At 36.2% G+C, this 18,963-nt stretch overlaps 1 protein-coding gene across 2 annotated transcripts in view; it reads right to left on the bottom strand.

Moving 5' to 3' along the window:
* The window catches only part of ALKBH8 (alkB homolog 8, tRNA methyltransferase), a 60,468-nt gene that overhangs the window by 26,069 nt on the left and 15,436 nt on the right, over positions 1-18,963 (bottom strand). For both annotated transcript variants that reach the window (XM_054592238.1, XM_054592240.1), the window contains exons 7-8: positions 18,443-18,513; positions 3,027-3,133 (exon numbers count right to left, since the gene is read on the bottom strand). In XM_054592238.1, coding sequence (XP_054448213.1) covers positions 3,027-3,133; positions 18,443-18,513 — 178 coding nt within the window. The remainder of the gene's footprint in view (positions 1-3,026; positions 3,134-18,442; positions 18,514-18,963) is intronic.

The raw sequence follows: 18,963 nt of genomic DNA on the forward strand, positions 1-18,963 counted from the left end.
TAATATACACATACAATCACATTACAAGCAATGAGTATCAATTAAAGCCTTTAAAAATAATACTGTTTTTCCCCCTGAAATTATTGCAGAGAATTTTGATTCTAGAGAGAGGTCTAAAAATAAATATTACCTGCAATTCAATCTTCCAGAGATACTACTCTTTACATTTACAACACAATATGCTCTTGTAATGGGTGTTGGATAAGGTTCAAAAGGCAGGGAGGGGTGTAGGCTAAGAAGCCCCCAAACCCCTTAACAAGCCTAGCTTGGGGGCTGGAAAAAGCAGCAGCACAAGGGTTGAAAGTTATTTTGTACATCAATAACAGCTGCCTAGCTTCATAGTCTGCCTGGGTTAGGGAGATGGGCTTGACTTGGACCTGCGATGTAGCTGGGCGGCAGCAACCGCCGCTCCCCGCCCCCACTCCCGGTCCCGCTCCCCGCGCTGACCCCGCTACAGCACCTCCTCAAGAGCTTGGAGATGGTTTGCTCCACGCCACGGGTCTATGCCTGCCTGGACTAACTATGGCAGACAAGAAAGGCAGAAAAGATGAGAATGCTAGCAGGTGTAGCCAACTGTGGGAGGAGTTGGAAATGGGGTTGCGGAGGAGGATCCAGGCTGGGATTTAAACAAAAAGGCAGGCCGCCTTGTGCAACGGAGGACAATGTGGGATCCTTGCAGGACCAAGTGAGTCAATAACGGGTGAAAGGACTCCCTCGCTGGCCAGTTGTGAGGAGGTGCCACGTGGTTTTAGATTAAAAACTCGAGATCATGGCAACACAGCTGAGGGGAGGCCTGCCCAGCTGAGCACAGATTACTGGGAGGAACCAGAAGAAGTGAGCTGCGGACTTCTCGTTTGTTTTTTTTTCTTCTGGAAGAAGGTACTTCTGACTGGCATGCTCTGAGACTGGCCTGACTGGGCAAAAGGGGGAGGGCAGGACTGTGTGTTTGTGGGTATTAATGACAGAATTCCACCATTGTTCTAAACCTGTATAACTTTTAATTAAATAATTCCTTTCCTTTTCACCAAACCCTGGCATTGAGTGCCACAATTCCTACTAGCAATGGACAAAGAAGAACCATAAAACAAAAAACATAAAACAAAAAGGGGAGGTGTTTTCTGTAACACTTTGAACAAGAAAATAATGTGATCAAAATGATGTTTAGAATTAATCTGTATCATTAGTCAGAATAAACTATTTTTAAAACATAGGCCAATAAAAAGTAATTTGTTGTTTTGTATTTGCTATAATACTATTAATCTTAAGTTTAAATGTTACCAATGGTAAAAATGCTTAAACCTAAAAGGAGAAAATGTAAATATTCTCAAAATTAAAGAATAATTGAAACTGTTGGTTAACATCACCATTTTTATTTCCTGTACATAAAAATATTTTATATGGCCATTAAAAAAATAGTGAGGCAGATTTAAGTCTCAGCAAGTGCACAAAATCAGGCCACCTGTTTTTATGGCTCACATTTAGGACAAGTTACAAATTTATTTACATGTTCATTTCCTTTAATTCTTTTAAATACATAAGCTGAATTTCCAAGCAGGGCAGTATTAATAAGTACAGAACTCAGCAGTATTTTAAGTACAATATATGTAAGTTTCAGAATTGCAATGCTTCCTCCTCAAAAGGCTGAAAGATTTGTTCCTGCCAAAAGTGCATAACCCACTTCTTTCAGATTAGATTCAATCAAACAAACTCAAATTGAGGCATAACTGGCCTTCTCAAAAGTGTCAATGTCATGAGAGACAAAGAAAAGTTGAGGAGATATTTCAAATTGAAGACTAAAGAGAATTTACACCTAAAGGTAATGCAGGATCATGGACAGAATCCTAGATCAGAGGGAAAACCAACCATGAATTATTGACACAGACTCTCTGCTTGATCATAGCTTGACTCTGAGCCTGGGCAAGGTTCTATATTTGGGCATGTCTTTCAAGAGCCTAATTTTAATAACAATCCTACTAAGTCAGTTTAGCCAGAATCCCCTACCCTTGATTTCTGATCATCCTTGACAGCTGACCAAATTCCTCATTCCCCACCATCCCCTGCTATCAGATCACCCTGGCCTGCCTTCAGCAAGAATCACATGGTTGTTTCAGCCAGAAACCCCCCCCTTACCACTGGGGTTTCCTCTTAGTAATTTGCCATCCAGCAAGCCGAACCCCAATCCTGGGCTTCCTGGCTATAAATACCCACTTTTCCTTGTTATATTTAAAATCAAGCCCAGTCCTATTTTGAGGTCTCTTTTCCGCTGTTGCAATAGTTCCTGAGTAAAATCTGGTTTTGCTACTCTAGCCACTGATAGGCTCTGTTTTTTCTGTGACAGTACTATAAAGTACAACTAACAAATGTTAAAAATCAATTGTATAAGAGTATGATAATAGTATTTTATCAACACTGATTTCCTGAATTTGAGGATTGCACTGAAGTTTTATAGAACAGGGGTTGGCAAACTTTTCCTGTAACAAGGCCAAATAGTAAATATTTTAGGCACAGAGGGCCACATACATATTTTTTGTTTTGGTTTTTGCATATTCTTTGTTTTTGTTTTCTACAACCCTGTAAAAGCCATTCTTAGCTAAAGAACTGTATAAAACAGACTAAGGGCTGAATTTGGCCCACAAACCATAATTTGCCAACCTGTGATACAGAAAGTGTCCTGCTCTCAGGAAATATGCAATGCAGTAACTTATCCTCCTAAAATTCAGCAAAAATAACAATACTGATAACATGTGAGAGACAAAACACATGGCAAAACGTTCACAGTTGGTAAATCTAAGTGAAAGGTGAAGAGAGTTCACATTACTATGCTTGCAACTTCTCTTTAAATTAGATTTTCTTTCAAAAGAAAATGTTAATATGAAAAAAAAAAGGCCATCGGTGTCCCTGGGGGTTTAACCCCAGCAAACACAATGTGCAGGTATGGGGCAGGGTTCCAGCGGCTTGTACAGGAAATAAAAGAAAGCCTCCCAGAGCAAAGGGTATCCTATCATCCAGGTAATTTCAGTACATACCCATGGGTCCAAAGGTATCTAGATTCTCCTGTCATTATCAGCAAACTCCGACGAGGCAACATAATGGGCACTGTGACACCATCTGGGTGCTTAAAATCCATGACAATCTTGAGGTAAAGGCAAAAGCATAAAGATTAATCCAAAGTGTCACGCACTCCAAAGATATGAACGATTTTCTAGACTAACAGATTAAAACGTGATCATGCTTAGAGAATAGTGTAACACAGGGGTTCTCAAAACTTTGGTGCACTTAAAAATCAACTCAATGACTAAAAAGCATACTGCATCCGTAGGAAGACTCAGCAGGTCTAGGGTGAGAGGTTCAGGAATCTGTATGTCTAGCAAACACCCCAGGAAATTATGAGGCAAGTGGTCTGAGGATCAGACACAAAACACTGTGGTAGCAGTCAAATGCAAGGACATGGGAGCTGAAACATTCATATTCTGGCTCTTCCATTTACTAGTCATATTGCCTAGGGGACAAGAAAGCCATTAAATCCCTCCGTGCCTCAGTTTTTAATAAGTTAAATATAATGATATTAATCACAGTATCTGGCACACAGTAAATACAAAAAATAGTGGCCATTACTATTAATAGAATTGTAACAATTAATAATCCAAGGAGAAATAATTATCAGATGCACATTCTCATATAATCCATTTTGCCTTTAAAGTCATGGAACATTTTGGATATTAGAGGCTAATTTACAAGAGATCATCAAAGGACACATGAACATTTTCAGTCACTCTTCCCAAGTTGTGCTGAAACATTATTATGAATAGCAACTTATACAGTACCCAAGAAAATGCTTTTTTTCTCAGGAACCCAAACACCAAAAGAATTAAGTCTAAACACAGCAGCATTTTGACAAATGTGAATTTAAAAGGCATGCCTCAGGGATTAGAAATATTTAAGTAAATCAATCCCTCTGAAAAATAAATACAAAAACCAAGTATCAGTGGGATGAAGAGAGATTTAGCACAGTATCTTCATTAAACACAGTACAGTACCAGACACAAAGAAAACACTCAATAACTGTTACTATTATTAATAATAATATTGTATCAAATTAGATAATGCACATGAATATTTTTGGAAACTATACAGAATTATACAGATCTAAGCTGGTTTATCCTTTTCTCATCTGACCTTCCCATCTAAATATGGAAAATAAAGTAAGATGATAGAATTTAATTTTCCAACAATTACCTGTTTCAAATGATTACATATAATTTCAAATAGTCTTACTCCAAAAGCATTCTATTTATAAACATTGTAGATGAATTCTGAAGTGTTGGGGGTAAGTACACTAATGCCTGCAACTTCCCTGAAATATATAAATAAAAGATAAACTAATAGAGGATTGACAGGTGGAGAGATATTTGATAAAGCATATATGTTAAAATGTTAAGTGTAGAATCCAGGTGGTAGGTATATGGGTATTTACTGTACAATTCTTCCAGCTTTTCTGTATGAAAATTTCCATAATAAAATGTTGAGAATAAAAACCCACTGTAGCCTCTTTTTAAACCAATACATATAGGTCTCAATTTTCTGAATAGACATTAAGGTCTACACAGAGCAAAGAATAATGAGCATATTTATTAATTATTTTATTAGAGATGATCATTTGTGGCTGAAAACTATCTGTATGAAAACTGTTGATGGGAAAATATTCTGAAAGACTATACCCCAGTTCATTCATTAGACAAATATGTACATAGTAATCATTACGTGAGGCATCCAAGGCTGCAACGGTGAATGAGACATGTTCTCTCCCCACCTAGAGGTTACAATTTCTGTCTAATTAACAGTCAACATGTTTTACAAATATATAATATATATTTGTGAAATATAGATACATTTTCTCCTATCTACAGAGAGTAATAATTTCAAAGTAGGGTAATCTTGGTTTCAATAAATAATTAGAACTGCCAGGAGAAGTAGGAACATGATACTAATTAATTTGGAAACACCTTACTGTTTTCCAGTTTACCATAAAAGGATATAATAAAGGCTAAAATAAACATCCAGATGGAAGAGATGCGTAGGGCAAGGTATGTGGGAAGGAGCACGGAGCCTCCAAGTCCTCTCTGCCCTGCCACACTTCCCAGCACCTCCACCTGCTCAGCCACCTGGAAGCTCTCCCAGCCCCGAACTATCGGAATTTTTATGGAGGTCTCATCTTGTAGGCAGGATCAATTATTAACTCCATTTCTAGCCCCTCTTCCCAATCTGAAAAATGAGGGGCAGGGCTGAAAATTCCTAGTTTCTAATCATTACTGGGCTTTCTGGTGACCAGCCCCCATCCAGTAGCCCAATAAGAGTCAGCTCATTACAACAAAAGGCATAGCTATTACCCAGGAAATTCGAAGGGTTTTGGATACTCTGTGTTAGGAAATAGAATGAAAGACAAAATATTAGAACAAAAGATGTTCCTAGTCTCTTATCACTTAGGAAATTATAAGGGTTTTAGAAGTTCTATGCCAAGAACCTGAGGCAGGGACCTATATATGTATATATTTTCTATTATCTCACAGGTACATGCGAGTATAATATTTTTAGTTAGAAAGTAATTTTTATTTATGAAATTAAGTGCATTTTCTTTTCCTTAAAACATTCTGCCACAAAAATAAAGTATTATCAGTATCATCATACTTAAAGCATCTGTATCTTAACTAAATAGCTTGTTAAAAGACAAAAAAAAAAAAGATTAAAAAAAATTCACTAAAGATTCACAATCAGTAATGCTCCCTGCAACAGCTAAATCATTCTGCCATGCAATAGCTTTGCTCCACAGGAGTTCTTTCCAATTATTCTTTTTGGTTTTACCTATTTTCTTTATTTTCTGGGATGGCAGAGTCAATAAAGATCAAGTTTCCAGAAAGCTCACAGGGCATGACTGAGGATAATGTTCAGTTCAAAGCACACAAACATAAAACCCTTGACATTCTGATCTTATAAAACCTTTACACATCCAAAATACAATAGAATGAAAACCCCAGACACAGCTATCACTCTACCACTCAAGTAACGATTCATAACAAACAAGTACATGAAGGAATAAACAGATTTCCATGTTGGCTAAACAGGAAATTGAAAAATGTATTGTTACTAGGAATACTTCTGAGAAAAAAGGAAAACTTAATCTTGATCCTATTGGTTAGAAATGGACTGAGATCATTAATCTTTTGAAGTCCCAAAGGGTACATAGGCAAAAGACAGTAAAATGTGAAGAATGATATATGGTTCATAGAAAACAATGAAAGCTGAGAGGACAGAAGTAACTATAACTGCAGAAAACATTTCATAGGTAAGAATATAGCAGAACAGAGAAATATCCGCCTGTTTCCTACAGCCGGACAAATATAAATCCTCCGTAGTTGCACTAATGTTTTCACTGGACTCAAATGAAATGGGCTTGTCTTTTTATTTTAAAAAGCAAACAAGTGATTCCACATACCTCATCATGGCCATGTCTACCCTGTTTGAACAAGTGGGAAAAGAGAGATGGAAAAAGGGAGACAGACACAATTGCAAGGACACAAGATTGAAGCTATAAACCATTTAAAAAAAATAGCAATGTTGAAAATGTCTGTTTACATACTTATCCTGGATTTACAAATAAGATAATTAGTCCACTGTGGGGGAGAAGAAGAACTTTGAACATTCTTAGTAAAATAAATATAGTTTTATGTCTCTCTACAAAAAATGATACTCCTAGAAGTGTATTTTACTAACTTAACAAGCGCTGAAAGAGAAGCTTGCTGGTATGCCACATTTTTCTAAGACAAAGGAAAAATAAAAATTTTCCCTAGGACACCTTGGAGACCAAAGGCTAATGTCAGTGACCTTTACATTTTCTACCTATGCCATATAAGCCTGCTTAGTATCCATCCTTGAAGAAAAGCAAAATACAAAAATCATAACAAATCCATTCCCCTTCCTGCATTTCTACCAACAAAATATGTTTTAAAACAACAACAACAAAAACAAGAGTCTTGAATCCATTTGCTAAATTTCTTGAAAATGGAACCCTGTGAAACTCAGAGGAAGGAGACAATGGCAGCAACACTCCCTGCCATCAATATACAAGGACTAACCAAGCTCTGGTCCCTTGTCCTCTAGCGAGAAGCAACTTTACAACGTATAGGCCTCAATTTTCTCATCCTGAGGGGAAAAAATCACATATTAGAACATGAAGATGAGATGGTACCTTATGCCATTGGACAGTGGTCCAGCAGGAAGTAATATGCAGCAACTAAATACCACTGTAGGCCAAGAGAACTTATTTCTCATTGTTTCTAAGAAAAGATACAAGAAGCAGAGCACTACTTCATGTTTCTGGTGTGAAAACTTTTCCTATTTGATCAGGTACCATGTACACAGTTAGGGCATACCTGGGAACTTATCTATAGTATTGCATATGTGAAACAAGCAAAATTAGACAAGGCTAAAATATTTTTTTAAAATACCACACACAAATCTACTTTATAGCACATGTCAGCAAATTCTATCTTTCAAACACAACTCTGCCCAACAAAAAAACTAGGTCCCAGATGCTGAATGAATAGATTCTGCTAACTCTTCCTCTTCTGCCCCCAATACACGTGATTTTGATCTATTTTATCTGGCTGAGCTCAGGTAAAATGCACAATAAACAGAGAAAGCATCTTTTAGCTTAACAGTCTATACACACTGCTAAATGGCACAATAGAGAGCAGAATAAACTATGCATCATAGAAAAATAACCTTGTAAAGAAAAGATGCTAAATTGCGGATACTTTAGCCACCACTGAATATTTAATATGTATAATGCTAAGCTTAAATGCCTAAGCTTAATATGACCATGCTTATGCACAGAGAGACTTGCTATCAGCTCTCATTTATCACAATGTAGTTTCATTTGTTTGCAGGAACTGTGACGTGAAATCCACCACCATCCAAAAATGGGCTTGCAAAAGAGTCAATCACAAACCACTTCAGTAAAATTAAGTTTACTTTGTATATGATAAGGCTACAGAGGTAATAAAACATGTTAGCTTAAAAAATTCTTTTAGATTTAATTCTTTCTTACTTGTTAGACTCTGTCTAGTAGACTACACTCAACAAATATTTTTGAATAAGTAAATGCATTCATCATAAACAATTTAGTTGAAATAATAGGGTGGTATATCTTAAATTTTTGGGCAGAAGACTTCCTAAATTCCATTTAGTTATTTTCTGGGCTTTCTTCCTTAGGCAAAATAAATCAAGAGATTCATATGCACAGATAACCAAAATGAGACAGCCAAAGTAAAAAGAACAATAATAGTCATGTGCATATTTATTCCTGAGGCCCTGGGTTGCTCCTTATAAGGAAAAATGAACTTAGTTTAGTACCCACCAAGACATAGCATAAAATAGATGGTCACTACCTAACGAGATATTACCTCACGCCTGCCAGAATGGCTATCAAAAAGGCAAGAAATAACAAGTGTCAGTGAAGATATGGAGAAAAGGAAGCCATTGTGCACTGTTGGTGGAATGTAAATTGGTGCAGCCACTATGGAAAACAATATGGAGGTTCCTCAAAAATTTCTAAACAGAACTACTACATGATTCAGCAATTCCACTTACGGGAATGTATCTGAAAGAAACATAGACACTAGCTTGAAAAGATATACATGCCCTCATATGCACTGTTGCATTATAAAATAAACATGGAAGCAATTTTACATGTCTATTGATGGATGAATAAATAAAAAGTGACAGGTGTATAAATGGAATATTATCCAGTCATGAAAAAGAGGGAATTCATGTCCCTGTGACAACATGGATGGACTATAAGGGCACTATGCTAAGTAAAATAACTCAGACAAAGATAAATACCAGAAAATGTCATTTTTGTGCGGAATATAAAAAAAGAAAAAGTGAATCAGAGATACAGAGAATAGACTGGTAGCTGTCAGAAGTGGGGTGGGAGGGCAAGAAAATGGATGAAGGTGGTCATAGGTACAAACTTCCTATGTCCTGGTAATGTAAAGTACAGCACAGTGCCTATAGTAAAAATACTGTATTGTATATTTGAAAGTTGCTAAGAGAGATCTTAAAAGTTCTTATCAGAAGAAAAAAAAATTCTATGTATGGTGATAGATGTAAACCAGACTTAACTGTGGTGATTATTTCACAATATATACAGGTATCAAATCATTAATATCTGAAATTAATATAACATTATATGACAGCTATATCTCAGTTTAAAATATCAGACAGACACCAAAACAAAAAACAAAAAAAACCAGCAGGTGGTTGCTGGCGACGATGATCATGGTAATAGTAGTATTGGAGGTAGGAGTGGAAGGAACAGTAACTGCTATTATTACTAAATGCTTACCAAACTCCCTAGGACAATTAAAATTTAACAAATATATGCCAACCTCAATTTATGACAGAAAGCACAGAAATTAAAGCACTTCGTGGTCCATTAAAAGTCACTAAGAGGTATGTGCGAAAACCCAAATCTCCTGATTTACCCAAAACTGAATCTAGTCCAGTGCACACACCTAACAATATGAAAACAATACACACAGGCTTTAACTTTTTCAGTTTCTAGCACTGCATTGGAATATTTAATTGAATAATGATTAGGACTGCCATTGGGGGCCTATATTACTTCATTTCTATTTATTCTTTGTCTGAAAGATTAATTTGAAATTGTACTGTCTTTGGAGTTGACATTATACAGATTTAGCATTTCAGCATTTTCTAACTCAATGGTTCAAAATCCTATTTAAATGTCATAATTGTCTGTGAGCTTTCTATAAACATAGAAAACCAGTCTTCATCTCAGACTCTCTGAATCGGCTCTGGAAAAAGATAGTCTAGCAGGGAAACAGAAATGAACCACAGAAACCTCAAATATTCAAATATCAGATAGAGGCTATAAAGCGAAGACGGTTATCATGTTAAGAGATATAAACGCTAAGGTTGAAAATTTCAGCAGAGAACTGAAAGCTGTATTTTTAAAAAGACACTATAAATCTGAAGAAAAGCCAAACAGGTATCCTCAAACAGAAAAATACTATGACTGAAATGAGGCCATTAAAGAATAGGTTTAACAGCAAATCAGACAAGACTGAAAAAAGAATTAGTGACAGAAGAACCTATTTGGAATAAAGCATGGAGAGACAAAATGCAGAAAACACAGGAGACAGGATAAGTGAAACAGAATATACAGACAAAGTAAATGAAGGGAGAAAGTGGGACTGAGGCAAAATCTACAGAAATAATGGATGAGAGTTTTCCAAAATTGATGGCAAAAAACCAATCCATAAATTCAAGAAATCCAATAAGTCCTAAGCCGAATAATCAAACCCATCAAAATAAGCAAAATAAATAGGCACATAAAAATAACACTGTAGGGGGCGGGGGAACAGATTTTAAAAAAACATTAAAAGAAGTCGGGGCGGGGAACAGGGTGGGGAAACAAAGGCCCCCTTCAAAGGTAACAGGGCAATAATGTAAGCCAGAAGAAAGTAAGTGAAATCTTTTGTGCTCTGAAAGAAAATAACTGCCAACATCAAATTCTATAATCAGTGAAAATAGCCTTGAAGAATGAAAGTGAAATAAAGATATTTGCTAACCAAAAATGGGAATTAGCCAACAGCAGACCTAGACTAAAGGAAATTTAAATGTTGTATGTTAAATAAAAGGCCAATGATCCCAGATGCAAGGTGTAATATATAAGAATGAAGAGCAAATAGGTCTAAATGAACATTGACTATCTAAACCAAAGAAATATGTTCAAAAATTCAGAGAATTCAAACACACAATAATAGAAGAATATAAATTAGACAGGAATAATAGAGTTAAAATGTATTAGAGTTCTTATGTTGTTCATCAGGAAATAAAGATACAAATTAAGCTTAGACTTTTAGTGAATCTCAAATAATTTTGTCAAATAAAGGAAACCACACAATAAAGAATATATATTGTATGATTCCTATATAAAAAAATTCTGGAAATACAAAGTAATCCAAGGTGTTGAATAACACGGGGAAATGAGAAAACCTTTGGGGATGATGAACATATTCATTGTCTTGAGTGTGGTGAAGATTTCATGTGAGTATATATAAATATGTGTGGTTTACTGTATGACAATTATACCTCTAGAATTTTTTTTAAAGAAAATGTTGTGGGATATAGTTAAAACAGTGCTTGAGAGCAAAATTCATAATTTTCAAAATACAGGTCAAGAATATTTCCTAGGTTCTAAATTAATCAATTGGTGGGCAATTAGCCAGAGTAGGAAATCCAGGAAGAGCAAAAGTTTGTTTTGTTTTGTGTGAAAGAATAGCAGTGGGTGGTAAATGGCTGAAAATAAAAAATAATGAGTTTTGATCTAGAGGAGGGAAAATGTCTTTTAGAGGGTTGGATAGTCAGGTCCAAAATCTGAGGGGAAAAATAATCAAGACTGGAAATGGTTTTGTATCTCCCACACTGCCTAGGACAATGTTGGTCACACAAATAAAAGCTATTTTAACAGACATCCATTTAACCAATCAATATGCTCCATTTCTTTGTAAAGCATATACAGGCCCTGAATGTTTATTGATAATAGGCAACTCTCCAATATGTTCATGTACTTCTGTTCTCACCAGTTGAGCCACATGCTTAACAAGTCAACGTGTATGTTCCCAAAAGTCCATGTGCAGGCTACACTGGTTTTGCAATTACTTAATTTAATTAAATATTATGTAAACCAATGAAAACTGACTACAAAAAGACAGGGGGTTTTTTTCTATATAAAGTTGAATGTTGTTAAAAGATTCAATGAAAATGAACAAATTAATAAACTGCTGTTAACAGAAGTGACTCAATAACAAAATCTTTGAAATTTAAAAAAAAAAACTCTGGTGGATGTCTTTAAGCTTTCTTTTCACTTTAAAGAAATGAAAACAGGAAAGACAAGGCAAATTGTGGACCGTCACAGTAAGACCTCTATAGTATATCGGGGAGTAAATTTATTTGTAAGTTAAAATAAAATGTATGAAGTCTGTATGTATTTTTTATTTTTATTATTGCCCAATTTAAATGACTTTTCAATTAATGAACAACCACGGGTTCCATCTACATCTCCTAAATGGGCTTCCATTCTAGTTTTCTACACTAAAATGATAAATTTTATTCTGGTTCTGTACTATAGATGAAGTGGTATAATACTGCTGCCTTGCTACAAATGATTTTTTTAATTATATTTTATTGATTACGCTATTACAGTTGTCCTGATCTCTCCCCTTTTGCCCCTCTGCACCCAGCAATGCCTCTCCCTCAGGCATCCCCCCACCATCGCTCCTGTCCATGGGTCACGTGCATAGGTTCTTTGGCTCCTCCATTTCTTATACTGCACTATATATCCCCATGGCTACTCTGTAACTACCTATTTGCACTTCTTAATCCCCTCACCTCTTCACCCATTCCACCATACCCTCCTCCTGTCTGGCAACTATCAAAACGCTCTCTGTATCCAAGATTCTGTCGCTGTCCTTGTTTGCCTAGTTTTTTTTTTTTTAATTCAATTGTTGATAGATATGAATTTATTGCCATTTTATTGTTCAGAGTTTTGATCTTCTTTTACTTAAATAAGTCCCTGTAACATTTCATATAATAATGGTTTCATGATGATGAACTCCTTTAGTTTTTTTCTGGTCTGGGAATATTTTTATCCACACTTCAATTCTAAATGACAGTTCTCCTGGGTAGAGCAATCTTGGCTGTAGATCCCTGCTTTTCATGACTGAACATTTCTTACCAATCCCTTCTAGCCTGCAAAGTTTCTTGTGAGAAATCAGCTGACAGTCTTATAGGAACCCCCCTACGCCCCGTAGGTAACTAACTGCTTTTCTCTTGCTGCTTTTAAGATTCTCCCTTTATCTTTAACCTTTGGCATTTTAATTATGATGTGTCTTGGTGTGGTCCCCTTTGCATCCATCTTGTCTGGGACTCTCTGAGCTTCCAGGACTTGCATGTCTACTTCCTTCACCAAATTAGGGAGGTTTTCTTAATTATTTTTTTCAAATAGATTTCCAATTTCTTGCTCATTCTTTTCTCCTTCTGGCACACCTATGATGTGAATGTTGGATTGCTTGAAGTTGTCCCACAGGCTCCTTGCATTATCCTCATTCTTTTTGGATTCTTTTTTATTCTTGTTCTGATTGGTTGTTTTTTGTTTCCTTGTGTTCCAAATCATTGATCTGATTCTCAGCTTCATCCACTCTACTGTTGTTTGCCTGTAAATTCTTTTTTATTTCAATTAGTGTACCCTTCATTTCTGACTGGATCTTTTTTATGCTGCTGAGGTCCTCACTAAATTCCTTGAGCATCCTTATATCTGTTTTGAACTTTGCATCTGACAGATTACTTATCTCCATTTTGTTTAATTCTTTTTCTGGAGTTTTGACTTGTTCTTTCATTTCAGCCATGTTTCTTTGTCTCCTCATTTTGGCAGCCTCCCTGTGTTTGTTTCTACATATTAGGCAGAGCTGCTATGACTCCATCTTGGTAGTGTGGCCTAATGCAGTAGGTGTCCTGTAGAGTCCAATGGGACAGCCTACTCTATCATGCAAGCTGGGTACTCGAGGTGTGCCTTTTTTGTTGGCTGAGTACACCTTCCTCTTTTAGTTGTGCCTTGATTGCTGTTGGCAGGTGAATGGGAGGGATTTACCCAGGCCAGTCAGCTGCAAGGACTGGCCAGCACCACTATCAACCAACCACCACCCTCCATGGAGGATCAGCTCTGTGGGGGCAGAGTGGTGTTGCTCTGACATGGTCTGGTGCTGTCCACTGGATGCCCAGACTCTGGAATTTCCCACGTGGTGCAGGCCAAGGTCAGCCCCCACCTACGTTCTGCCCTAGGCCACCCTGCTTGAGCTATAAGCAATCTGAGATGGCTGCTACTCTTGCTGGACTTGGAGATTCCCAGGTAAAGCCAAGCTGTGAATCTACGACTGCTGCTGCTAGCGCTGGGCCTGGGGCCACTTAGTAAGAGGTACAGAGGCTGGAGTCTTACTGAGGTCAGCTGTTGCTTGTTTGAGAGGATTTAAGAAGTTGTGAAGCATGAGCCAAGACCAGCTATTCATATGGAAGAGTAGCTTGGGTGGGTCTGTAAGTTGGGTGGGACTAAGTCTCTGGGGATCTCCAGGGTAGGGCAAACAGTATTAGCCAGGCTGACAGAGTTTCAGATATGGGCACCAGCCTGCCAGCTCTGTGGCTCTGCAGCAGGGTAGGGTTCAGAAAAGAGACTTTGGCCTTTGCCCACTTTTCTGTCTAGGAGAAAGCTGTCTTCCAGCTCTCGCCTTGATACCAGGCACCTCAGTTTCTCCCTGTATGGCACTAGACCCACCTGTTCCGCCTCTTCACCTCTCCTACCCATCTCGGTGTATGTGATTTCTTCCATAGTCATCAGACTTCCCTTCAGTTCAATTCCTGACAGTCTTGAGTGATGGTTGTTCTATATTTTAGTTTTAATTTTGATGTGGTTGTGCAAGGAGGCAAGCTGTGTTTATCATGCTACCATCTTGACCAAAAGTCACTACAAACCCTAACCAAAAAGACAGAAGAATTGATATTCTGAAGGTTCCAAATAAAACAAAATACTCTGTTTTATAATATCATAGTATGAAACAGACTGATAGAAGATTGCTAGCTGAAATAGGTTTTATCTCTTTGCCATTATCCTTAATGCAGGAGCATGAGTAAAGGAGATCTTATTCCATAAAAGCAAGATAAAGAGTACACTTCAAGAACTGCCAGCAGAACCTCATTTGCCCGATTTACACAAAGAATTTTAGCTCCCAAAAGATCTTAAAAAATGAGAAAATTATACAAAAGCAGATCTTTAGAACATAATTTGGTAGGGAAAATGCTGAAAAGTGAAAACAGAATTCAATGTACAAAAGGAAACATGATCAAATAAGGCAGAGCATTTATTTCTGGCCCACAGACCAACAGATCAACTTGTCCCTATAAGTTTTGAATGTTTGAGACATACTAAATAAAAAAATAAAGATTTTGCCCAATGCAACATCAACTGTAATATGATGCAACCAAATATCCCATGTCAGAATTATGTTTTCTTTCCACATCTACATCAATTAGCAACCATATAGAAATAACCATGGCAGACACAAAGCATGCATGTGCACACACATACACGAACGCCAAAGAAATATACTCCCACTAGGTTGGCAGACCATTGTTCTTTTAATGCTTAGGGCACTACTGAGAAGATGAAAAATATCATAAATAAGCTATAAAGGATAGAAAAGAAGTCAAAGCTACACAGCAGAAACAATCCATTTGTCAGAACTTCAGAAACGTAAATATTCCAAGGACTAGCAGGTAAGACTAAAATCTGGGTCCTGGAATCAAGATAAAAATGGGAAGGAGAAATTACTTGGTTTCTGAGGCTGTAGATAGTTTATATAAGCACATTTTGAGGGCTGAATATGAACTTGGAGATGTGGTTAATATGCCCAGGGTCCAGATTGTATTTGTTGCTTTTAAGCTCTATAAATAAAATACCTTATTTTCCCCAGTTTGTGCTGAATATCAGAAAATAATGAAGCATTTGCCTATTAAAGCATTAAACTCCTAAAAAAGAAATACTGTGAGTCATTCCTTACAAATAAAAGTGATGAGAATTGCTCCAGCATCAGAACATGTGTGGGGCAAACTACACAGACACTTGGCTGAAAAAAACCAAAGAAGCTATAAAACCATTCAGGTGGCAGTAGAGAAACTGCATAGCTCAAGACATTTCACAAAAAATCTTTATTCAATACCCTGTTTCAGGAGATCAAGCAGGACTCAATAACTACTTACATAAGCCTTGAGAAATAACAGGTAATATAATGAAAGATGTGGCCCTCTAGTAGGCATTCAATAGACAGTCTTCATTAACAAAATATCTAATTACCCAGGCTACTCAGTAGTAAAAGTCATAAAAATACTTTCTGAACCAACATCTTATAAAATTAGTACTTACTCAAATATATATTTGTTCAATACTACCAGCTGTCTCTACCCATTGTGGTAACCCTTTTGGTCAGTCTTTCAGTGAATCTTGATACTATAAATATTAGCCAATGCAATGTAAATACAAAAACAATTAAAATCAAAAGAGAGAAGACTTCCTGAAGATGAAGAAAGGGATGTCAATGAACTACTTAACATTTGAAGATCTGGCAGAATCAGGACTTTTATAACTGAAGAAAGGAAAACAAAACAACAATGATATACAATTGGTGCTTCAAAATGAAGTAACTTGGATTATCAAAGGATTAAGAGAGACTTTGGAAAAACTAATAAAGACTTTAATAATTTTTTTTTGGGGGGGGCGAAGGCTTTTTATAATCAAGCTTAAAAGTGAACTGCTATCGCATTTCATTAGAAAAACAATACTAAGACAAAGGTATATGACTTATTCTCTGTTCTAAAAATTAGTGCATATTTGAAATACATTTAAATGTTGTTAAATAAAAAAAATTTAAACTATCTTCATAATTTTTAATTTTTCCCCAATAAGTCAAAATCAAAAAGGTTTTTTTCTTATACAATAAATGTTTGGTTCTGGTTTTAAGCAGACACACATTAAATGGTCATCTTCACCCTTAACTGACCAAGTCTTATGGTACTTGCTGAACTTATTATTTGTCCAATAACATTACTAGTTCATCATCACAAGAAGGTTTATATCAAGGATGTATCTCAAAACATGCATGTACAACAAATGCAGGCTGTATTTTACAGCAGGAAAAAAACCTCTCAGAGAAGGAGTATTTAAGAGCAAAAGCCTACTTGACTTCATGTGGTGTATATTATTCTCACATGTCCTGATTCCTTCCACTTACTGGATACTTCCCCTATGCTAGTTCTTAGGTAGGGAAACAGTGAGCATTTGAGAGGGAAAGAAACTGGTTCCTTGATTAAATTACTGAGCTAAGCCAACAAATTAAAACCTTAGAACTAACTAGCCTTCTTTAAAACACCTTGTTTTATGAGATATTAACTCATTTTTGTTGTATAACTATTTTTAATTGGGTTTTCTGCTGTTACTTGTAGCTAAGGCGTCCTAATGTATACATATCATGTGTATACATAATGTGTACATGTACTCAAAATACTTCTGGAGGCACAAAAGCATTATAGAAGATTACACAGTTGGGAGGAAAAGACAAAGATGTTCTTTACTGGTCCTCTAAAGCTACAAGCCAGGACAAGAGGTAAAATGAAAATAAACCAGAGGAGAGCTTGCTTTCTCTTCCCATCCTCATCATTCTTTAAAGCACTTAATAAGAACCCACACATGTATTTAATAAGATAGTTTTGTCTTATCAAACAAATAGCACTACCCTCTAGTCAGTGTCAACATGATCACACAAGCTCAGCAAAGGTTAAAAAGCCAAATAACAGAAGACCTAGTTACGAGAACTACACAGATACAAAAAAATCCTATAGTAAGTAGTTTTTGCTTCTAGGAACAAAATCAGATTTGGAAGCAATTCTACTTAGATTAGATGACCTCATATTTAAAGGATTCTTCTAGATTTAAAATTCTGGTTCTTATTTAAAACTCTATCTGAATTTTGTATGGATCATTTTAAATCATGCTTCCGTTTTTGTTTTATTGGGGTGACATACAAGTTCCAGGTATCCAATTCCATCATCTATCTATTATATTGTGTGTTCACCACCCAAAGTCAAGTCTCCTTCCATCACCATTTGTCCCCTTTTACCCTCTTTTACCTCTCCCCACCCCCCTTTCCCTCTAGTAATCACCATACTATCATCTGTCTATGAGGTTTTCTGATTTTGTTTTTGTTTTTTTGATAGCTTCTTTAGCAGTTCAAGTAAAGTGCAGCTATAGAAACAAGTCAATGAATAAACATGAATCTCTAACTCTTCATCTGTAAAAATAAAGTCATTACCCTGTGCTACTCAAAGTTTTTGAAGGGACTGAATCAGGTAATATACGTGAAAAAGTTTATCGGAATTCCAGACACCCACGTCTTAGTTGCTTCCGTTTTCTACAGACCGCAGCTACTATCTTTTGCCACTAGATGGCAATGCTGCCTCAGTAAATTATTGCGCCAAGGGCAGTCTAGATTTTATATAATTTTTAAAAGTAAAATGTGTAAAAAATTAAATTACAGGGATTTTCTTGGCATCTGACAAGCTTATATATAAAACTTTTGATACTTAAAAGAAGCTGTGATAATTTCACATTCTGTAAGAAACAGAAGTGCTAATGGTGCCTTTACTTTTCATTTTAAAAATCCTCATCTGAATTAGGAAATGTGGGAAATCCTCTGCAAAGAACACTGTATAAGGTAAGACATTTGTTGATGGCTAATAAAAATGTCTAAATATTTACCTCTGACCCCAAACTGAGAGAAATGATCTCATCCTCAAAAGCAGAATGTGTGTCAATATGAGCAGGAATTCCTGAGACAGAAGAAAGGATAATACGTTACTTCATTTTTCCTTGTAATAGACTCAAGACATCTCTAAATATAGCCTCACACTATTACGGTGAAAACACTGTTTGATAATCAGGAATATACTATAATTTTAGTTAAAAGGGAACATTTAGGGTCAATGTGACCAAATACATAAATTAAATTACATATACATTAAAAAAATATCTTATGTTCAAGTGACACTTGATTCTAAAAGCAAGACTTGAAAGTCATCACTTAACTAAAACATTTACTCAACCCCAGCCCAAGAGAGGCACATGAAAAATAGGTAACAAAGTCATTTCCCCCCCCCATTAAACACTTGATTCCCAAAAGCAAAAGCAATAGCCAGGTGTGAAAGCTAATCATACAAATAATTAAGATATGGTTTCCTCCACCAACTTCTCAATCTATGTTAATTGAGCATCTCTTAAGT

The sequence above is a fragment of the Pteronotus mesoamericanus genome, unplaced genomic scaffold (genome assembly GCF_021234165.1).
Source record: "Pteronotus mesoamericanus isolate MK-2021 breed Mesoamerican mustached bat unplaced genomic scaffold, CSHL_Meso_final scaffold_36, whole genome shotgun sequence".
NCBI lineage: Eukaryota > Metazoa > Chordata > Mammalia > Chiroptera > Mormoopidae > Pteronotus > Pteronotus mesoamericanus.